Here is a 24252-nt window from a genome sequence, read left to right as displayed (position 1 = left end):
CCTATATGTTCTTAGTCTGAACGAGAGACTGACCTTTTAGCAATCTCAACGTCCTCGCGCTGGATTTACTGCGGAGTTGCTCATTGGTTGTTGTAAATAACGTTAATATTTTCCATGACATGTGGAGCCTCGAAAATATAATTGCAATGTATAACAAAGGCAAACACATTTAGCTGTTAGCTAGGCACGTTGTTGTATTTTGAAACTAAAAACCTTTTGTGGTTGAAATTGCAGTATGTATTTAGTTTGAGAATTTAGAAGTGAGCTAGCAAATTTGGGACAGACTGGTTTTAGCAACATGTTTCAGTGGAGAAAAAGTGAGTTTCAATATTTGCATAGTCGTTGTGATGGGACGATAGCTGTGTGAGTGATCAAATCAGTATCAAAATCCTCTGTTCTCATCATGAATGATATAACGTTTATATTTGAAGATGGCAGAAACTAAGACCAGTCCCTTGGCACATCACATGGGTACAGGGAGTGGATTAGGTAAAGAGACTGGTAAACCAGGTTAGCCTGTTCTACCACCAAATCCCAAATCCCCTTGAGCGAGGGCGTGATAAAAAAATCAGTTGTTGGAAATTCATTGTAGAATTTCAATAGAAACAGTTGAATGTCTATTTCACGATAACTATGACCATGTTATTAGGACTTTATTCAGTGCTAAAATGTAAAGGATGCAATCTATTTTGCACAAACATGCAGAATACAGTGTGCACATGTTGTATAAATGACATTTGTTTAGAAAAATCTTCCATTGTTGGTAAATTCCTGTAAAAACATAATACCACTTCCTTAGACCGACTGACTGTATTTACTGTTTAGATTATTCAGGTGGACATTGTAGCTTTAAATCAATATTCATTCTACGTACATAGTCATTTATGTGTACAATCAGTTCCCCAAATTACTATTAAACAAAGTATGAATATATGAAATAACTAAGGCATGAAATTATTGTAATTTAGTGAAAAATACATTCATATTGCTTTTGTGAATAAAGTTTAATACATTAAATCAAGCTCTATCTAGTTTCTGTGACGAATAAGATTACAAATCTCCTGTCTAGCCTCAATCAATGTTATCCGACAACTCTTTGTTCAAAACTAGCATGGAATACATAATAATTATTGAAGCGGCTGGGGCTGCGGAAGGAAGAAAACATTTGTCTGAAAAACAGGAAGACAAAAAGTATACATTTAGTCAGACAATTATGATTTCACTCGAGTCGGATGCGTTTCCGTGGTGATGCTGGGGGATCCAATGAAAAGGCAGTAGGAGAGATGGGGCGGGACTCAGGAAGAAGCTCCATGTTATACTTCTCAATGTATGGCTGAGCCACGTTCCACACCTGAATAACCACACAAAATACACAAACTTGGATAAAAGCATGTGCTAAATTAACATTTTTAGTTTATTTAAGAATATAGGCTCAGAGTTATGACCCCACACTATTATGACCCCACACTTGCCTTCTGGTCTAGAAGAAGACGATGGACCGCCTCAATGTCTGGAGACATGAACCTATCCTTGATCCAGGGCCTGGGAACAGGGGAGGCAGAAAGGGGGAGGAGAAGAGGGGGAGGAGAAGAGGGGGAGACAGAGAAGGGAAATGAATCAGGGGGAGGCAGAGAGGTTGAGGAGAAGAGGGGGAGGCAGAGAAGGAGAGTGAATCGGTGGGAGGCAGAGAGGGTGAGGAGAAGAGGGGAGGCAGAAAGGGTGAGGAGAAGAGGGTGAGGAGAAGAGGGGTAGGCAGAGAGGGTGAGGAGAAGAGGGGTAGGCAGAGCGGGTGAGGAAAAGAGGGGGAGGCAGAGAGGGGGAGGAGAAGAGGGGGAGGCAGAGAGGGTGAGGAGAAGAGGGTGAGGGGAAGAGGGTGAGGGGAAGAGGGTGAGGGAGAGAGGGTGAGGAGAAGAGGGGGGGGCAGAGAGGATGAGGAGAAGAGGGGGAGGCAGAGAAGGGGAGTGAATCGGTGGGAGGCAGAGAGGGTGAGGAGAAGAGGGGGAGACAGAGAAGGGAAATGAATCAGGGGGAGGCAGAGAGGGTGAGGAGAAGAGGGGGAGGCAGAGAGGGTGCGGAGAAGAGGGGTAGACAGAGAGGGTGAGGAGAAGAGGGGGAGGCAGAGAGGGTGAGGAGAAGAGGGGTAGACAGAGAGGGTGAGGAGAAGAGGGGTAGACAGAGAGGGTGAGGAGAAGAGGGGTAGGCAGAGAGGGGGAGGCAGAGAGGGTGAGGAGAAGAGGGGGAGGCAGAGAGGGGGAGGCAGAGAGGGTGAGGAGAAGAGGGGTAGACAGAGAGGGTGAGGAGAAGAGGGGTAGACAGAGAGGGTGAGGAGAAGAGGGGTAGACAGAGAAGGGAAGCGAATCAGGGGGAGGCACATAATGAGGGGAAGAGGAGGCACAGAAAGAAGAGGGACATTGGATAAATATTAACCAACTTTCTCAATCATTTCAGGGGACTGAGACATGTGTTGTGTGCGTTACATTGTGTACACACTGCCCAGATCTGTTTGACTTACTTGACTACGCTACGTACAAGGTCATAGACCTTCTCCAATGGTGTTGTTGTACGCAGGGGGCGGAGGAACTCAATTCCCTGGCAGGCAGCTAGCAGCTCGATTGCTAGGACTGACGAGGGGGAGAGGAAATGAGACAGGTTATGGACCAATTGTGGACCCTCAGAATAACACGTTATTCACATAAATAAACAAATTTTTCCGATTGGAAAAGAATCATCAACAACAGTATTATACAAGTTATTATATAGGATAAAATCTAATACAATTTTTCTTGTGTTTCTTAGTTTTTTTATTTTATTTAACCAGGCAAGTCGGTTAAGAACAAATTCTTATTTTCAATGACGGCCTAGGAACAGTGGTTTAACTGCCTGTTCAGGGGCAGAACGACAGATTTGTACCTTGTCAGCTCGGGGATTTGAACTTGCAGCCTTTCGGTTACTAGTCCAACGCTCTAACCACTAGGCTACCCTGCCGCCCCAGTAATGTTCAATGCATAGAAATATACCAAAATAGAGACCAAAAAAAAAAAAAATAGAGACCCCCCCCCCCAAAAAAAAGCTCCTTTTTGACATAGAGGTAAAAAGTTTTGTAAATGTCCAATGCATCAACAAAACGTGATTCTCCCGTGTTGTATATATATTTATATATACATATATAAAACGTGATTCTTCCATGTTGTATATATATTTCCACAGTATGAGGTTGAAATTGTGAAAAGGATGATAATGTCCTTTCAGTGTAAGAGCTGTTTGTAAAAGATCGCCTGACATTTCAGCCTGTTTTGGTGGGATGGAGTTTGGTCTATAAATTAGTTTATAGACCAATAATAGCTAGATATCAGTCCCAGAAAATCCTAGCAACATTCTTGCATGAAAAATATCTCTTTGCTAAGAAGCTATTTTTGTTTCTTTTTGACCATTTGAATTGAAAGCAATCACAGTAAGGTACCTTAATTGTTACCCAGAAATTATCTGATATTACCTTATACTTTTAACACAGGTTGAGCTCTCTAAATGTGGGCTAGTTTTTAAAACAGCCACACCGGTAGAAATCCACTCTTTTTTTTGGGCCAGAGTTTACACATGATGTTGCACAATGATTTAAGTCAACGTGCATTTCTTCATCTCTAGGACAAGACAATACGGTGAAATAGTTGCAGCAACTTCCTCTGGGGTGTCTTTAAAATAAATATTACCCAGAATACCCTTATCTTTACTAATATAATTAATATCTTTACTCTTTAAAATATCACTGACTTTTTCTGTGTTTGCTTGAACTCCACTACTGCAGTTTGTCAGTATCACCGTGACATTACATATTACCCAGAATACCCACAGTCAGTTGAAGTAGGACATTTTCACAGTAACTGGGTAAATGTTTCCCAGTTAAGATTAAGAAGAACAACCCTGATTACAACAGGTGTGGACCTTACAGTTACATGGTTACTTACAAGCCCTTAAACAACAATGTAGTTTTAAGAAAATACCCCCCCCCCCCCCAAAAAAGTAAGAGATAAGAGCAGCAGTAAATAACAATAGTGGGGTTATATACAGGGGGTACTGGTACAGAGTCAATGTCAATGTGTGGGGGCACCTGTGTCGAGGTAATATGTACATGTAGGTAGAGTTATTAAAGTGACTATGTATAGAAAATAACAGAGAGTAGCAGCAGCGTTCCAGAGCGGGGGGGGGGGGGGGGGGGATATCCTTGTCTCATTGCGCACCAGCGACTCCTGTGGCGGGCCGGGCGCAGTGCGCGCTAACCAAGGTCACCAGGTGCACCGTGTTTCCTCCGACACATTGGTGCGGCTGGCTTCCGGGTTGGATGCGCGCTGTGTTAAGAAGCAGTGCGGCTTGGTTGGGTTGTGTTTCGGAGGACGCATGACTTTCGACCTTCGTCTCTCCCGAGCCCGTACGGGAGTTGTAGCAATGAGACAAGATAGTAGCTACTAACAATTGGATACCACGAAATTGGGGAGAAAATTATAATATTGCTTCTTTTCAACAGGAACAAATATTCAAAAGATGAATATCTACTGTATCAAGTCCAAATCAATGGTTAGTTTCCCACCTTGTTCCACATGTTCCACCACCCTCAGGGCTTTCCTGGCGGCCCAGCCTCCCATGGATACGTGGTCCTCTGTGGCTGCGCTGGTGGACAGGGAGTCCACTGAAGATGGGTGACACAGCACCTTGTTCTCTGATACTACACAAGTGAAACAGGATATAAAGATATACATTTAGGAGTAACGTTTCGGACACTTTTCAGCCATCAAGCTGATTTAAATATATATATATAGTAAATTTAAAAAAATATTACAATACATTCACAACACACTGTGTGCCCTCAGGCCCCTACTCCACCACTACCACATATCTACAGTACAAACTCCATGTGTATGTGTGTGTATAGTGCGTATGTTATCGTGTGTGTGTGTATATGCATGTGTCTGTGCCTATATTTGTGTTGCTTCACAGTCCCCGCTGTTCCTTAAGGTGTATTTGTATTTGTATTGTACGGATTACAGCAGTTACTTGATGCAGAATAGAGCCTCCCATAGTCTGTTCTGGACTTGGGGCCTGTGAAGAGACCTCTGGTGGTGTGTCTTGTGGGGTATGCATGGTTGTGTGAGAGCTATAATAATTTTTCAGTTTTTGATTTTTTTTTAAAGTTTGAAATATCCAATAAATGTAGTTTCACTTCATGATTGTGTCCCACTTGTTGTTGATTCTTCACAAAAAAATACAGTTTTATATCTTTATGTTTGAAGCCTGAAATGTGGCAAAAGGTCACAAAGTTCAAGGGGGCCGAATACTTTCGCAAGGCACTGTACAAGTAGTGATGAAGTCAATCTCTCCTCCAATTTGAGCCAGGAGAGATTGACGTAAATATAATTAATATTAGCTCTCTTTTTAAGCAGTTTGGTCACATGATTTCTCAATTTGCCAATCTGGTTGTGCAGCCAGACTTATTTACCATTCCTTTGCCTCATCCCTCTCAACCATTTTTCAATTCCTCATCAATTCACATGGATTTAACAGTTTTTACAGTCATTTTCTTAATGGGTGCATGCTTAACACCATAGTACCCCTCAAAATTCGTCATTAAGCTCGAGACCCTGGGTCTCGACCCCGCCCTGTGCAACTGGGTCCTGGTCTTTCTGACAGGCCGTTCCCAGGTGGTGAGGGTAGGAAACAACATCTCCACCCCGCTGATCTTCAACACTGGGGACCCACAAGGGTGTGTTCCCAGCCCTCTCCTGTACTCCCTGTTCACCCATGACTGTGTGGCCATGCACACCTCCAACTCAATCATCAATTTGCAGACAACACTACAGTGGTAGGAATGATTATCAACAATGACAATATGGCCTACAGGGAGGAGGTGAGGGCACTTGGAGTGTGGTGTCAGAAAAATAACCTCACACTCAACATCAACAAAACAAAGGAGATGATCGTGGACTTCAGGAAACAGCAGAGGGAGCACCCCCCTATCCACATCGACGGGACAGTAGCGGAGGAGATGGACCGTTTTAAGTTCCTCGGAATACACATCACGGACAAACTTAAATGGTCCACCCACACAGACAGCGTGATGAAGAAGACGCAACTTCAAACTCAGGAGGTTGAAGAAATTTGGCTTGCCACCTAAAACACTCACAAACTTTTACAGATGCACAATCGAGAGCATCCTGTCTCCAAAGGGTAGTGAGGCACAACGCATCACTGGGGCCAAACTACCTGCCCTCCAGGACACCTACAGCACCCGAAGTCACAGGAAGGCCAAAAAGATCATCAAGGACAACAACCACCTGAGCCACTGCCTGTTCACCCCGCTACCATCCAGAGGGCGAGGTCAGTACAGGTGCATCAAAGCTGGGACTGAGAGACTGAAAAACAGCTTCTATCTCAAGGCCATCAGACTGTTAAACAGCCATCACTAACATTGAGTGGCTGCTGCCAACATACTAACTCAATCTCTAGTCAATTTAATAATACAACATTGGATGTAATAAATGTATCACTAGTCACTTTAAAAAATGCCACATTATATAATGTTTACATACCCTACATTACTCATCTCATATGTACATACTGTACTCTTTTCCATCTTCTGTACACCTTTCCATATTCTTATTCATTCATCACTACTCTGGATGGTTCTGACTTAGAATATGTGGACAACTAAAGTTGGTGCGGGAAATAAAAGTCTCCAATTCGTTCCAGTCACTGGCAACAGAGAACTGGAAAGAAAGGCGGCCAAATGAGGTGTTGGCGTTGGGTATGATCAGTGAGATATACCTGCTGGAACGTGTGCTACGGGTGGGTGTTGTTATCGTGACCAGTGAGCTGAGATAAGGCGGAGCTTTACCTAGCATAGATTTATAGATAACCTGGAGCCAGTGGGTCTGGCGACAAATATGTAGCGAGGGCCAGCCGACTAGAGCATACAGGTCGCAGTGGTGGGTGGTATAAGGTCATTTGGTAACAAAACTGATGGCACTGGGATAGACTGCATCCAGTTTGCTGAGTTGAGTATTGGAAGCTATTTTGTAGATGACATCACCGAAGTCGAGGATCGGTAGGATAGTCAGTTTTACGAGGGTAAGTTTGGCGATGTGAGTGAAGGAGGCTTTGTTGCGAAATGCTGATTTTAGATTTGATTTTGGATTGGAGATGTTAAATATCAGTCTGGATGGAGAGTTTACAGTCTAGCCAGACACCTAGGTACTTATAGATGTCCACATATTCTAGGTCGGAACCGTCCAGGGTGGTGATGCTAGTCGGGCGGGCAGGTGCGGGCAGCGAACGGTTGAAAAGCATGCATTTGGTTTTACTAGGGTTTAAGAGCAGTTGGAGGCCACGGAAGGAGTGCTGTATGGCATTGAAGCTCGTTTGGAGGTTAGTTAGCACAGTGTCCAAAGAGGGGCAGAATGGTATACAGAATGGTATCGTCTGCGTAGAGGTGGATCAGGGAATCGCCCGCAGCAAGAGTGACATCATTGATATATACAGAGAAAAGAGTCGACCCGAGAATTTAACCCTGTGGTACCCCCATAGAGATTGCCAGAGGTCTGGACAACATGCCATCCGATCTGACACACTGAAGTCTGTCTGCAAAGTGAACCAGGTGAGGCAGTCATTAGAGAAACCATGGCTATTGAGTCTGCCGAAAAGAATACAGTGATTGACGGAGTTGAAAGCCTTGGCCAGGTCGAAGACGGCTGCACAGTACTGTCTTTTATCGATGGTGGTTATGATATCATTTAGTACCTTGAGCGTGGCTGAGGTGCACCCGTGACCAGCTCGGAAACCGGATTGCACAGCAGAGAAGTTACGGTGGGATTCGAAATGGTCAGTGATCTGTTTATTAACTTGGCTTTCGAAGAGTTTAGATAGGCAGGGAAGGATGGATATCGGTCTATAACAGTTTGGGTCTAGGGTGTCACCCCCTTTGAAGAGGGGGATGACCGCGGCAGCTTTCCAATCTTTAGGGATCTCGAATGATACGAAAGAGAGGTTGAACAGGCTGGTAATAAGGGTTGCAACAATGGCGGTGGATAGTTTTAGAAAGAGAGGGTCCAGATTGTCTAGCCCAGCTGATTTGTACGGGTCCAGGTTTTACAGCTCTTTCAGAACATCTGCTATCTGGATTTGGGTGAAGGAGAAGCTGGGGAGGCTCATGGATCATGGATTTATCGGTGGTGACCGTGTTACCTAGCCTCAGTGCAGTGGGCAGCTGGGAGGAGGTGCTCTTGTTCTCCATGGACTTTACAGTGTCTCAAAACTTTTTGGAGTTAGGGCTACAGGATGCAAATTTCTGTTTGAAAAAACTAGGCTTTGCTTTCCTGGTTGACTGACTGCGTATATTGGTTCCTGACTTTCCTGAACAGTTGCATATCGCGGGGACTCTTCGATGCTATTGCAGTCCGCCACAGGATGTTTTTGTGCTGGTCAAGGGCAGTCAGGTCTGGAATGAACCGAGGGCTATATCTGTTCTTAGTTCTGCATTTTTTTGAAAGGGGCATGCTTATCTAAGATGGTGAGGAAATTACTTTTAAAGAATGACCAGGCATCCTCGACTGACGGGATGAGGTCAGTATGTTTCCAGGATACCCGGGCCAAGTCAATTAGAAAGGCCTGCTCGCAGAAGTGTTTTAGTGAGCGTTTGACAGTGATGAGGGGGTGTCGTTTGACCGCGGACCCATATCGGATATAGGTAATGAGGCAGTGATCGCTGAGATCCTGATTGAAAGTTGGTCAGGATAATGTCTATGAGGGTTCTCATGTTTACAGATTTAGGGTTGTACCTGGTGGGTTCCTTGATGATTTGTGTGAGATTGAGGGCATCTAGCTTAGATTGTAGGACTGCCAGGGTGTTAAAGCATATCCCAGTTAAGGTCACCTAACAGAACGAACTCTGAAGCTAGATGGGGGGGGGGGGGCGATCAATTCACATATGGTGTCCAGGGCATAGCTGGGAGCGGAGGGGGGTCGATAGCAGACGGCAACAGTGAGAGACTTATTTCTGGAGAGATTAATTTTTAAAATTAGAAGTTCGAACTGTTAGGGTATAGACCTGGAAAGTATGACAGAACTTTGTAGGCTATCTCTGCAGTAGATTGCAACTCCTCCCCCTTTGGCAGTTCTATGTTGACAGAAAATGTTGTAGTTGGGTATTGCAATCTCTGAATTTTTGGTGGCCTTCCTAAGCCAGGATTCAGACACGGCAAGGATATCAGGGTTGGCGGAGTGTGCTAAAGCAGTGAGTAAAACAAACTTGGGATGGAGGTTTCTGATGTTAACTTCTTGGATATAGGGGGCGCTCTTTTAATTTATGGATAAAAAAACGTGCCCGTTTTAAGCGCAATATTTTGTCACGAAAAGATGCTCGACTATGCATATAATTGACAGCTTTGGAAAGAAAACACTCTGACGTTTCCAAAACTGCAAAGATATTATCTGTGAGTGCCACAGAACTCATGCTACAGGCGAAACCAAGATGAAACTTCAAACAGGAAATGAGCAGAATTTTTGAGGCTCTGTTTTCCATTGTCTCCTTATATGGCTGTGAGTGCGCCAGGAATGAGCCTGCCCTTTCTGTCGTTTCCCCAAGTTGTCTGCAGCATTGTGACGTATTTGTAGGCATATCATTGGAAGATTGGCCATAAGAGACTACGTTTACCAGGGGTCCGCCCGGTGTCCTTTGTCTAAATTGGTGCGTAATCTCCAAGCTGCACGCATTGATCCATGTGATTGAGGGGAGAGAGGAGACTTCCACGAACGATATATCATCGAAGAGATATGTGAAAAACACCTTGAGGATTGATTCTAAACAACGTTTACCATGTTTCAGTCGATATTATGGGGTTAATTTGGAAAAAAGTTAGGCGTTTTGATGACAGAATTTTCGTTTTTTTTTGGTAGCCATACGTGACACACCAAACGGAGCGATTTCTCCTAAACAAATAATCTTTCAGGAAAAACTGAACATTTGCTATCTACTGAGAGTCTCCTCATTGAAAACATCTGAAGTTCTTCAAAGGTAAATGATTTTATTTGAATCCTTTTCTGGTTTTTGTGAAAATGTTGCCTGCTGATGCTAACGCTAAATGCTACGCTAGCTATCAATACTGTTACACAAATGCTTGTTTTGCTATGGTTGAGAAGCATATTTTGAAAATCTGAGATGACAGTGTTGTTAACATGCATGAAACCAAGGCTTTCTCGATCACAGAAGTCAACAAATGAGGGTGCCTGGGGACTTGCAGGGCCTGGGTTTACCTCCCCATCACCTGAGGAACAGAGGAGGAGTAGGATGAGGGTGTGGCTAAAGGCTATCAAAACTGGTCGCCTAGAGCGTTGGGGACAAAGAATACAAGGAGCAGATTTCTGGTCGTGGTAGAATAGATTCAGGGCATAATGTGCAGACAGGGGTATGCTGGGGTGCGGGTACAGCAGAGGTAAGCCTAGGCACTGAGTGATGATAAGAGAGGTTGCATCTCTGGACATGCTGGTTATAATGGGTGAAGTCACTGCATGTGTGGGAGGTGGGACAAAGGAGGTATCAGAGGTATGATGAGTGGAACTAGGGGCTCCATTGTAAACTAAAACAATGATAACTAACCTAGACAACAGTATACAAGGCATATTGACATTTGAAAGAGACATACAGCGAGGCATAAAGTAATCACAGGTGTTGATTGGGAGAGCTAGCTAAGACAACAACGGGGAAGACAACAACAGCAATCAGCTAAAAAAAACAACAACAGGTAAAATGGCGATGAATGGGCAGAGAGGGTCGGTTAACTACACACAGAGCCGGGGGCCGACAGATAACAACTAAAATAAACCGAGTGGAGTACTGTGATTAATTGACAGTCCAGCAGGCATCAGCTATGTAACCAAGTGATCATAGGGTCCAGGGGACAGCAATAGATGGAACAGGGAAGCTGTGGAATAGTCGCTACTATGCTAGCACGTGGGTGACACAGCATTTAAAGTTAGCAGCCCGGGGCTAGTAGAAGCGTCTGCTCCGATGGATGCCGGTTGAAGGCACAGCAGATGGAGTATTCGTCGGCAGACTAGTCGTGGTGGTGCGGCGAGGCACCATGTCGACAAAGGATCCAAGCCAGATGGCGAAAGAGGTATTGTAGTTGTAGTAATTTTGTTTTCTAGCCGGGAGATGCGCCTGGCTCACGGCTAACTGGTGCTAGGTTCGGGGCAGGAGCGTTAGCCACTATAGCCACTCGGTAGCAGCAGTGCCAAGGACCAGAGCTCATGGCAAGGATCCGGTGGAGTAGTGGATTCTAGCTGTGTTTGGGTGGAGTCCGGGTGAACAACCGAGTAGGCCGGGAGGTGGGCCTCAGGGATAGCTTCGGTACTGGGTCACTCGTGGCAGCTAGCTAGGTAGCTAGCTGTGAAGATCAGGAGTAATGGTCCAGGGTTTACGGCAGGAATCCAACGCTGTAGTGGAGAAACAGTCCGATACTGGTAGGCTGGCAAGTATTATCCAGGCTAAAAAAAGGGCTGGTATCTGTCTGTGCAGAAGGTAAATGCCGCTAGCAGTGGCTAACAATTACTAAATAGCTTGTAGCTAATTAGCTGGTTAGCTTCTGGTGGCTAGGTGGTTATTACTGCACGGTCGGAACTAGAAGCACAAGTATTTCGCTACACTTGCATTAACATCTGCTAACCATGTGTATGTGACCAATATAATTTGGTTTGATTTGATTAGTAAATGGAATAAGCAATTTCCTAAATGTGTCAAGTGCAGCGTCTGCTCGTCATTACACACCACAGACCACAAATATTCAACAATATTGGAATATCACTACAAAAGTTATTGTATGACCTCTTATCCACTATATTAGACCCAGCCTTTGGAACTTTGGCTTGGATATGGATACTATGATCACTACATCTGATGAATCTGGATACTATTTTCAAGCTAACTTCTGCAGAATTAGTAAAGATGTGATCAATAAACGTTGATGGGTGTGTTGAAATCTAAGGAATACTTTATTTCTCAGTGATAGCCTTCTTTATCACACAATGGGGTTTACTCCTGGGTCACCCAAAGACGTAATGACATACGTTAGTAAGAGCTGATCCTTTACTAACCCAGGGAAGCAGCTGTACAGTGTGCGATCATGAATCCGGAGTTGAGCCCTCCCTCGTTGACTAGGAAGGCTGGCAGCTCACTGAGAGACGGGTTACACAGACGCTCAATCCTCCTCTCACTGATGGCTGCCAGCTCATGGACACCTATAGCCAAGAAGTCCAGGGCCTAGAGACAGAAAGAGAGAGAGAACAATAGAGGTATAGGAGTCATATCAAATCAAAGTTTATTGGTCACGTACACAGATATATATATATATATATATATATATATATATATATATATATATATATATATACACAGTATACAGTTGAAGTCAGAAGTTTACATACACCTTAGCCAAATACATGTAAACTAATTTTCACAATTCCTGACATTTAATCCTAGTAAAAATTCCCTGTCTTAGGTCAGTTAGGATCACCACTTTATTTTAAGAATGTGAAATGTCAGAATAATAGTAGAGAGAATTATTTATTTCAGCTTTTATTTCTTTCATCACATTCCCAGTAGGTCAGAAGTTTACAAACACTAAATTACTATTTGGTAGTATTGCCTTTAAATTGTTTAACTTGGGTCAAACGTTTCGGTTATCCTTCCACAAGCTTCCCAAAATAAGTTGGGTGAATTTTGGCCCATTCCTCCTGACAGAGCTGGTGTAACTGAGACAGGTTTGTAGGCCTCCTTGCTCACAAATTTTCTAAAGGATTGAGGTCTGGGCTTTGTGATGGCCACTCCAATACCTTGACTTTGTTGTCCTTAAGCCATTTTGCCACAACTTTGGAAGTACGCTTGGGGTCATTGTCAATTTGGAAGACCCATTTGTGACCAAGCTTTAACTTCCTGGCTGATGTCTTGAGATGTTGCTTCAATATATCCACATAATTTTCCTCCTCATGAAGCCATCTATTTTGTGAAATGCACCAGTCCCTCCTGCAGCAAAGCACCCCCACAACATGATGCTGCCACCCCTGTGATTCACGGTTGGGATGGTGTTCTTCAGCTTGCAAGCCTCCCCCTTTTACCTCCAAACATAACAATGGTCATCATGGCCAAACAGTTCTATTACTGTTTTATCAGACCAGAAGACATTTCTCCAAAAAGTACGATCTTTGTCCCCATGTGTATAAAAATGTGTATATTTTGAGCACTCAGTTTGTTTGTTTGATCTGACGAAGATCCGTTTCGGATGGAAACGTTGTCAATAAATCGGTGAATTGGGAGCTTTAGTGTGCGGGCCTTTGTGTTCTTAATTAATGTTATTTAATGAACCCAGCATCTACTATGTTTTTAAGGATGTGCATATGACCACAAACTTTTCCAAGTATTCCCACCAATAATAGAGAGATACATGACCGTATACAAATGTCAGCAAGGTTTGAAATGATTATATATTAGTCAAACATTATATCAATATGCAGTCTATAAACATTATATCAATATGCAGTCTATAAACATTATATCAATATGCAGTCTATAAACATTATATCAATATGCAGTCTATAAACATTATATCAATATGCAGTCTATAAACATTATATCAATATGCAGTCTATAAACATTATATCAATATGCAGTCTATAAACATTATATCAATATGCAGTCTATAAACATTATATCAATATGCAGTCTATAAACATTATATCAATATGCAGTCTATAAACATTATATCAATATGCAGTCTATAAACATTATATCAATATGCAGTCTATAAACATTATATCAATATGCAGTCTATAAACATTATATCAATATGCAGTCTATAAACATTATATCAATATGCAGTCTATAAACATTATATCAATATGCAGTCTATAAATGATTTGTAATTATGTTCTGGCCCACCAAACATCTGCTCCAGAAAACAATTGTCCCGCGGCTGAATCTAGTTAGTTATGCTATGTCATTTATTGTCTCACATAGTTCTAAAACTCAGAAATACTCAGTCCAATAGAAGCTTTTGATACCTTTGCTGGGTATTCTCCATGGAAGTTTCCTCCTGAGATGGTCTCTCCTCTCTCTGCAAACACCATCTGTTTCAAACATTTAAGGATAAAACTGGCACAGAGTGTAGAAATCGTCAAATTTGGTCAGGGGGAATAGTTGGTGAATAATTTGGTCACACATACACACACACAGTGAAGGATACAGGGTTGTCGGTGGCGCTGTTAATCTCGGTGTTGATGATTTTCTGGGTAAAATCTATTGTGTCGTTCACAATACCGTGGACCTGTGGATGAAAAGAAAAGACAAGGCTGAGTTGAGTCCTGACCTGGAGGGGATTCTCTGAACTAAATATGAAACTCTGTGACCTCTGACCCCTATGTTAAGTCACCTGAGGACAGCAACGCATGGTGTAGGCATCCTGGACTCTGTCACAGAACCGATGGCTCTCTGTAGAAGAACAAGAACAGAACATTACTTTTATTGTCCAATTAATACTTTATCCCAACTTCTCCAAAAGACAGGCACACACACACATGGACGCGCGCACACACACACACACACACTGGAGTGGTAGTACAGCACCCTGATCCATTCACTCACCTGCGATCTCTGAGGGATGGTGGTCTGAGTCCAGTAAGGCGCGGAACCTCATGGCCACTTCTATCTGTCCTGGATGGGGCCGCAGAGCGTGGATATCTGGAATGATGGAGGACTGGGTTAGCATAGCGTAGCTAAATCAGTCTCAATCATGACGTTTTAGATCGGTCATGGTGGTCAGCAGTTGGTAAAAGTGCTAGAAAATGACAAAGTTGTATGTCACGTAGTGATCACCTACACACACAAAGTATATATATATATTTTATTTGAACCTTTATTTAACTAGACAAGTCAGTTAAGAACAAATTCTTAATTGCAATGACGGCCCACGCCAGCCAACCCCAGATGACGCTGGGCCAATTGTGCGCTGCCCTATAGGACTCCCAATCACGGCCGGTTGCGATACAGCCTGGATTCGAACCAGGGTATTTGTAGTGACGCCTCTAGCACTGAGATGCTGTGCCTTAGACCGATGCGCCACTCGGGAGTCCTTATATGCACTCACTGATCCCCTTGAGCACCTCAGTTAACTAACACTAACTTTAGAGTGAACACTAACCCTCCATACTCAAAGGCTTGGAAAGTCCCCTTGAAAACCACCAGGGTGATTGGGTGAAAGCACACACATACACACGCATCCCTCCGTCTCGTCTCACCACTGTCGAAGGCCTTGGAGGTCCCCTTAAGCACCTCCAGGGTGATAGCAGCGATGATGTCCGCCTGCCTGGCGATGGCCTGGGCTCTCTCCACCGCCTCTGCCCCCAGAGACGTGATCATCTGGGTACCATTAATTAACGCCAGGCCCTATGGGCAGGGGAGAGAGTTGGCTTTTAACCCAGTCCCCACACAAACATCCCCTTAGAAACCAGGGTTAGCCCGAACAACTGTGGTTGAACTGAAGAAGAGGTGGTCCAACATAGCCCAGTGACATGCCAAATATAGGAGTCTCATCCCATCAAAACAACTATCTCAAGGACTGGAGTTAAACACCTTTGTTGTGGAAAATCAGAGAACATTCTGTTCAAGTTGGTTTGTTGTAAATGGTACACAAATACACAGTGTGAACTCAAATCAACCGCTCCATGGCGTGACAAAGAACAACAAAAGAGTAGATGAGTGTGTTCGCTTTACCTCCTTGGGCTTCAGTGATATTGGCTTGAGTCCATGAGCCTCTAGTACCTGGGCAGAGGGATGAAAGGGGAAAAGAGGGGGAAAGCAAATGTAAAAGGTCAAGGGTTGTAGAAAAACAAACATGTTTTCTCATCTGACCTCTCAGTAGTCAGTCTACCACAATTTTCCCTGGGGATATTGTGCAATGTCCCGATCATCCAGGAGTTCCAGTGACATCAGTTTGTTAGTTATACAACTACACGCTATAATGTCATTATAAATAAGAATTTGCCCTGAATTGCCTGGTTACACAAAGGTAAAATAGAACATTAAATATATGGGGTGGCCTAGTGGTTAGAGCGTTGGACTAGTAACCGGAAGGTTGCAAGTTCAAACCCCCGAGCTGACAAGGTACAAATCTGTCGTTCTGCCCCTGAGCAAGGCAGTTAACCCACTGTTCCTAGGCCATCATTGAAAATAAGAATTTGTTCTTAACTGACTTGCCTAGTTACATAAAAATGCAGTGATATGGCTTACGTATTTGGCGTCGGCCCATCCACTCTTGGGCGACCACATCTTGCCTTCTCCCATCAGCCCCAGAGCCAGGTGGGAGAGAGGGGCCAGGTCTCCGCTGGCACCTACTGTCCCCTTCTCAGGGACGAAGGACAGACAGGACGCTATAAGGAGAAGACAATCAGAGATGTGAGACGTTTCCCTGTTTCTGTTTGTTTAACGTTGCTGTTGTTGTTGTTTCAATGAAAAACTCTCTGAAGTGGCCCATTCAATGGAAGTAATGGAAGCAAAATAACAAATGGAACCAAAAGAACCAATGGAAGCAATGGAAGAAAATAACTTACGGAACCAATGGAACCAAAAGAACATATGGAACCAATGGTTACTCCTAGGAGATAACTGAGCATACTCCTAGGAGTAACATTGGATGCTCAGTTATCATGGTCAAGTCATATTGACAAAGTTGTTGTGAAGATGGGTAGAGGTACACTATATACAAAAGTTTGTGGACATCCATTCAAATTAGTGGATTCTGCTATTTCAGCCACACTTGTTGCTGACAGGTCTATAAAATCGAGCACATAGCCATGCAATCTCCATAGACAAACATTGGCAGTAGAATGGCCTTACTGAAGAGCTCAGTTAATTTCAACGTGGCACTGAAGTCAGTTCGTCAAATTTCTGCCCTGCTAGAGCTGCCCCGGTCAACTTTAAGTGCTGTTATTGTGAAGTGGAAACGTTTAGGAGCAACAACAGTTTTAATTAAACACGTGAATTCTTTAGATAAAGGGTTCTTTAATATGTCTAATATAGTATGGAACACGACTGTAAAAGGGTGGTATAACCTTTGACCTCTATCATGGCTTTCCCTTGTGTTTTGATCAGCCTCAGATAAGACACTTGACAGAGAATTGATACAGGATAGACATGAACGGACGCCCAAGGGAGAATTGGACATGTGGAGAATGAAAGGGGCGCTCCTACATGATAATGTCAGACATAAGGATAATTTACTAATCTCACCTAAGTCATTGTTTAGAGATGCGGCAAGGTTGTTACCTGGGCGGAGCCAGGTATCAAAGTGGGGGATGGGTAAGTTGTGGCCTAGGATAGGACGGGGCCTAGGGGGACCTAGGATAGGACACTTTGTGGCCTATTGGATAATAAACTAATAAAAAAAAATTGCTAACAAGTAGGCATAGAAGTTGAAGATATAATCAGATAGAACAAATGAGAAACTGTTTGTTAACCAAACCTGTATGTCCAAGATTTTATGCACTACAGGTGAATTACAGCAGAAGGTGATTCACTCAATCCCCGAGGAGAATAGACGGGAAGCAGCCCCGTTGGGAAGGGCCATACCAAGGACTCCTGGTGACTGCCTTCGCTGTGAGAATAGCTGAAAGAGCTACCTGGGTTCATATCACACACTGCAAAAGGGTAAGACACACTGACACTTTCGAACAATCACAGTGTTAGAGAGGAGAACCGAAACCAATAGGGTTCGGGGGTCATCTCTCTAATGAAGAGTCCCTGACCCAGTCTTTTCCCCACTGTGAGCGTTCATAGAAGTTACATTTTTGGGCTGGCCTCTGGCTGGTGATATGTTCTCTGGGAGGGGGTGGAGATTTACAGGAGTGCTGGTTGTTCTGAGCTGTCTTATTGTGAAAGGTTCTCAATTCCAGGACTCTGGAGAAATTGATGAGACAACAGATAGTGAGATACGGGCCGATTCCGAGCTCGGACCAGTGGAATGAAATGTGGACCAGTGGAATACATGACTCTAGACCTAGCAGATGGATCCGGCTCCTTCACATACGAGGAGCCTATGTTGGATGAGACCATTTTTTATGTTTAGGTTCTCTCTTGTTTTGATGTTTAGACTGTTTTTTTATGAAGATTATAACGAAAATCCTGATAAGAAGAGTTCTGATTCCGATGTAGGCCTAGAACAGTCAATGTAAATACATATACTGGTCTTTGCTGGGTTGAATTTGGATAACTAGAAATACTTTAAATAAAAATAGATGTGTGCTTTTTAACATTCTAATAAAAATAGAAGTGTGATTGGATGTATAATATTTCGCCATAGGGTTATGGGATTTTTGGGATGTTTCTGAATAATGACTCAATTATGTATACATTTAACTTAGAACTATGACTAAACAGAATACTACTCTGTTACTGTATGAATCTTATTATAATCATAATACTGAATATAATGTGTGTAGTTTTAGCCAAGAATTAGAACAAGGACTTTCTGTTCCTTGTTAGAAACTAATGGAGCTCTCGTCAGACCGGCTGGAATACTGTGTTCCTTACAGGACATTCTGTCCCTACCCAGGGAGGTGAGAGACCTTTGGTTTGTAGTAGATTGTTTAACTTTTTATGGCTGCAGGGGCAGTATTTTATTTGATTTATTTTACCATTATTTAACTAGGCAAGTCAGTTAAGAACAAATTCTTATTTTCAATGACGGGGGGTTAACTGCCTGTTCAGGAGCAGAATGAGAGATGTGTACCTCGTCAGCTCGTGGATTTGAACTTGCAACCTTCCAGTTACTAGTCCAACGCTCTAACCACTAGGCTACCCTGCCGCCCCGTATTGAGTAGCTTGGATGAAAAGGTGCCCATTGTAAATGGCCAGCTCCTCAGTCTCAGTTGCTAATATATGCATATTAGTATTAGTAGTGGATAGAAAAGACTCTGAAGTTTCTAAAACTGTTTGAATTATGTCTGTGAGTATAACAGAACTCATATTGCAGGCAAAAACCTGAGAAATTCCACTTCCTGGGGGTGGCAGATTTTCAACCAAGCTCTCATTGAAATTACAGCGAGATATGGATGAGTTTTCACTTCCTACGCCTTCCACTAGATGTCAACAGTCAATAGAACTTTGTGTGACTCTAATGTGAAGGGGGGTCGAATGAGACAGGAAATAGTCACCACTGCCACGAGTTGACCATGCTTTCACCATGCGCGTTCACAGGGGAAGGACCTGTGTTCCACCGGTCATCTGAAGTCATTCTAATTCTCCGGTTGGAACGTTATTCGAGATCTATGTAAACAACATTCTAAAGATTGATTCAATACATCGTTTGACATGTTTCTACTGACTGTTACTGAACTTTTTGACATTTCGTCTCGTTATAGTGGATGCGCTTTGTGACTTTGGAATTGTTTACCAAACGCGCTAACCAAAGTAGCTAATTGGACATAAATAACGGACATTTTCGAACAAATAAATCATTTATTGTGGACCTGGGATTCCTAGGACTGCATTCTGATGAAGTTCATCAAAGGTAAGGAAACATTTATCATGTATTTTCTGGTTTCCGTTGACTACAACATGGCGGCTAATTTGGCTACTGTTCTGAGCTCCGTCTCAGATTATTGCATGGGTTGCTTTTTCCGTAAACTTTTTTTTTTAAATCTGGCACAGCGGTTGCATTAAGGAGAGGTATATCTATAGTTCCATGTGTATAACTTGTATTATCATCTACATGTATGATGAGTATTTCTGTTGAAACGATGTGGCTATGCAAAATCACTTGATGTTTTTGGAACTAGTGAATCTAATACGCCAATGTAAACTCAGATTATTTTTATATAAATATGAACTTTATCACACAAAACATGCATGTATTGTGTAACATGAAGTCCTATGAGTGTCATCTGATGAAGATAATTCAAGGTTTGTGAATAATTTTATCTCTAGTTCTGCTTTTTGTGAATGCTATATTTAGCTGGAAAATGGCTGTGCTTATTGTGGTTTGGTGGAGACCTAACATAATCGTTTGTAGTGCTTTTGCTGAAAAGCATATTTGAAATCGGACACTTTGGTGGGATTAACAACAAGTTTAACTTTAAAATGATAAGAAACACATGTATGTTTTAGGAATTGTAAATATGAGATTTCTGTGGTTTGAATTTGGCGCCCTCTATTTTCACTGGTAGTTGTCATATCGATCCCGTTAGCGGGATTGCAGCCATAACAAGTTAACAGGTGGCAGACAATGTGAGAAGGCTTGTGAAATATATTGCCACTGTATCTGAGAGAAGGAGGGACATTTATGATGAAATGTGAGGTATATAAACCAATGTACATGGTATTATGAGCAGAGCTCTCTAAATAAACATTCCTGACAATTGTAGCTGGGCCTCCGTCTGATTCATTCCTACCAGTTTCCTACAAATTCTGGGTATCAGGCTGAGTAATCAATTCAAATTGGATTTTTGAACACTGAGAACTTAATTATCTTGACACTTTCCTATATACAGTTTAACTCTTATTTTATTTACACGTTTTATTTTAAATGTAATGTTATCTTGTGTTGAATAATTTTATCTCTAGTTCTGCTTTTTGTGAATGCTATATTTAGCTGGAAAATGGCTGTGCTTATTGTGGTTTGGTGGAGACCTAACATAATCGTTTGTAGTGCTTTTGCTGAAAAGCATATTTGAAATCGGACACTTTGGTGGGATTAACAACAAGTTTAACTTTAAAATGATAAGAAACACATGTATGTTTTAGGAATTGTAAATATGAGATTTCTGTGGTTTGAATTTGGCGCCCTCTATTTTCACTGGTAGTTGTCATATCGATCCCGTTAGCGGGATTGCAGCCATAACAAGTTAACAGGTGGCAGACAATGTGAGAAGGCTTGTGAAATATATTGCCACTGTATCTGAGAGAAGGAGGGACATTTATGATGAAATGTGAGGTATATAAACCAATGTACATGGTATTATGAGCAGAGCTCTCTAAATAAACATTCCTGACAATTGTAGCTGGGCCTCCGTCTGATTCATTCCTACCAGTTTCCTACAAATTCTGGGTATCAGGCTGAGTAATCAATTCAAATTGGATTTTTGAACACTGAGAACTTAATTATCTTGACACTTTCCTATATACAGTTTAACTCTTATTTTATTTACACGTTTTATTTTAAATGTAATGTTATCTTGTGTTGTTCTTCTCTATTACTGTTCTGTACTTTATGTATTTACACGTTTTAAGGGGACCCCAGGAAGTGTAGCTGCTGCATGTGTAGTAGCTAATGGGGATCCTAATAAACTAAACTAAATTGAACCAAAAGAAGTAATGGAATCAACGGAACCAATGGAACCAAAATAACTAATGGAACCAGCTGTACCAATGTAAGCAAAATAACTAATGGAACCAACAGAACCAACAGCACCAATGGAATCAACGGAACCAATGGAACCAAAATAACTAATGGAACCAACAGAACCAATGGAATGTAGGCTATCCCTGAGGTGAAGCTGAGGTGAAGGTCAGGGTTAATGGGTTTACCGTTGAAGGCTTGGATCATTCTGTGCAGGGTTTCCAGGGAGATTCCACTGTATCCTTTAGCCAGGACATTGATCCTCAGAGCCAACAACATCCTGGTCCTTTCTGGGCTCAGTGGGTTGCCCACACCTAAACACCAGAGCGTGATTGGAGAGTTGGTATAATGGTATAATATGGTATAATATGAGCCCCAAAACAAGACCAGTGAATATAAAAGAATGGATATATTCATAGCGAATATACAAGTATGACAAAAAGACAGACTTGCATGAATCAAAATCTGTTTTTTTTAGGTATATGCTTTAGGTAGTGGAACACATGGACCAGTTAGATATTTAGTACCTGTAGCTCGGTTATACATTAGGTCACTAACCTGCAGAGTGTGATCGCACCAGATTTTCCTGTAGCTCCCTAAGGGAATACAACACATGGACACATTGTAAGCAAACAATGCATGAATCTTATCAGACAATATTCAGAGAAAAAAGAGAAAGTACTGTACTTGAGCTTGTGGACAGGAATGACAGTCCGGGCAAATTTACCAAACCCTGTAGTGATTCCATAGACAACTAGAGAGGGCGAAAGATGGTTGCATGTAGGTCAATTCTCTGATGACAGTGAACAATTTGTTGCACTCTCGCACCCAGGATGACTTTAATCAGGTGTTTACCCATCACAGTCTATTGCATATAATGTTAAAATTAGTGCAAATTTCATTTTATAGTGGTGGATTGTCAACCGTATGGTTCACAGATAATATATGCTATTCTATAACCAATTTTACATTTGTGTGTTATACTGTTATTCAGTGTTATACATTTATTTTTCGATTGGCTTTCTTCTGTTATGGATACATGAATAGTTCCATAATCATCATGACAGGATTCTAACTTGGATTCTAAGGATTCTAAATTGGATTCTAACTAGAATTCTAACTTGGAGTCTAAGGATTCTAACTTGGATTCTAACTCGGATTGTAACTCGGATTCTAACTTGGAGTCTAAGGATTCTAACTTGGATTCTAACTCAGATTGTAACTCAGATTCTAACTTGGATTCTATGGATTCTAAGTTGGATTCTAACTTCTCTCACCTTTGTTCTCCTTGACGATGGTGTCCAGAAGCTCTCTGGATTTCACAACTCCATTCTCTGCTTCTGAGGTCAGCTGAAAGGTTAGGTACAGGAGGAAAGGAGAGGACAGGAAGAGAAAGATTGAGTAATGATAGGATCAGCACATCATGGACATGATAGCACAACTAGACTACAAACTTGTTGATCATTACCTTAAATCTGTTTTTGGTGATCAACTGTTCATAAATTGTTGTTTTTTTGAAACAGTTACAAAAGGGCAAATACAGACAACTTACTTTTTCCAAGAAATGCCCCAAAATGGAGAAAAAAAAAAAGATATATATATATATCTAATAACCAGGGAAAATCTTAAATAAATAATGACCTTAATCTTGTACAGACCCCGTCCTAAATTCACCAGGTCTGTCGAAGTCAGGCTGTTGCCATCTAGGAAAAGGTTCTGAAGAGAAGAAAGCACGTGTTGCTTATGAACTGATTAGATATGAATAAAATAGCATGTGAGACAGTGTTATACGCCAGTAATACTCACATCGTCGGATTCTCTGTACGCAGCTGTCCTGTTTGATAATGGTTAGGGATATGGACCAGAATTTACGCTCTACTAACCCTCCGATGACTACAGCATAATGCCTCAATCAATAACTTAAGTACTCACCTGGCATAATCAGGCTACTAGGACATATTCTGACATGGGTATAATGACTACCTATCTTCCATTTAGGACTAGCTAATATGAGATTTCTAACATTTTTATGACACACATTTGTAGTCAAATTATACTTATAATCCAAATGCGACTTTGGTTAATACCATTCCATTCCGACATTAACAAGAGCAGTTCAATGTGACACAAGAAGGATACAGGTGTGAAACTCCAGGCTGGTACGGAATGAAGTCTGGAGACATGGTATCCCCTTCGATGGCTACAAATCGATTATATAAATCAATATATTAATAGACATTCTACCAACAACAAAAACACAGACTTTCTATTGTATTGCGCACTAAAATCCTATTCTATTGTAGACCATGCCATGTTTCCTGAAGTTTTCCAAGGGAGAAAATACGTTCTTCAGTCTACCTTCTAAGTGTTACAAAATAAAATATATTGAATATAAACTAATTACCAATTTCGACGAAGTCATTATCCTCGAGGACATCCTCTATGGTGTCATCACCATCCAACAGCCCCTGTCCCTGGCACCTCCTCGCGACAAAACGAATGTCTTTCACCGCGTCGATGCCTCCGTTGTCCGGCTTGTTCTTGGTGTAGCGTTTGAGCGCCTCGTAGCCCAGCCACTGGATGGTGTAGGTCGGGTCGCGGCAGGGAACAGCCAGCCACTCATCCCGAATGTGAACTGTATAGCGAGGCATGGCGCGTCAGTTAGGATTAGGTTAGTGTAGTGTACTAAAATGACCCTCGAGCTCTTTCGCTATCCAAGGTACCAGGTTCAGGGGCCAAACAGGCAACAGCCAATCAGTGGTGCGCACGGGAACCACGCCTCATTGTTTAGCTTGTTCCAAGGTGCAGTGGAATTTACTGGACTCAT

At 42.3% G+C, this 24252-nt stretch overlaps 1 protein-coding gene across 1 annotated transcript; it reads right to left on the bottom strand.

Annotated features, from left to right (window-relative positions):
* Positions 1-634: 634 nt before the first annotated feature.
* On the bottom strand, positions 635-24123 carry hal (histidine ammonia-lyase). The gene is made up of 20 exons (XM_020456829.2): positions 23830-24123; positions 23565-23625; positions 23232-23259; positions 23067-23141; positions 22703-22775; positions 22113-22179; positions 21984-22021; positions 21614-21739; positions 16322-16461; positions 15806-15853; positions 15331-15478; positions 14678-14773; positions 14466-14524; positions 14280-14360; positions 14098-14163; positions 12136-12301; positions 4583-4717; positions 2513-2621; positions 1473-1542; positions 635-1351 (listed from the first exon to the last, which is right to left on the bottom strand). The coding sequence occupies exons 1-20, from the start codon at positions 24074-24076 to the stop codon at positions 1220-1222; spliced, it is 1965 nt and encodes a 654-aa protein (XP_020312418.2). The 5' UTR covers positions 24077-24123; the 3' UTR covers positions 635-1219.
* Between the last annotated feature and the right edge of the window lie 129 nt (positions 24124-24252).

Source organism: Oncorhynchus kisutch, linkage group LG22, assembly GCF_002021735.2.
Source record: "Oncorhynchus kisutch isolate 150728-3 linkage group LG22, Okis_V2, whole genome shotgun sequence".
Lineage (NCBI taxonomy): Eukaryota > Metazoa > Chordata > Actinopteri > Salmoniformes > Salmonidae > Oncorhynchus > Oncorhynchus kisutch.
Note: the sequence above shows the minus strand (reverse complement) of the source record. Positions and strands in the feature narration are given on the sequence as shown.

Excerpts from the sequence above, each read along its gene's own strand:
- hal (XM_020456829.2), bottom strand. The coding sequence starts at position 24,076 with ATGCCTCGCTATACAGTTCACATTCGGGATGAGTGGCTGGCTGTTCCC. Across the intron at positions 23,626-23,829 it reads TAATGACTTCGTCGAAATTG|CCATCGAAGGGGATACCATG; the intron begins GTAATTAGTTTA and ends ATCGATTTGTAG. Across the intron at positions 21,740-21,983 it reads GGTGCGATCACACTCTGCAG|GTGTGGGCAACCCACTGAGC; the intron begins GTTAGTGACCTA and ends TCTGGTGTTTAG.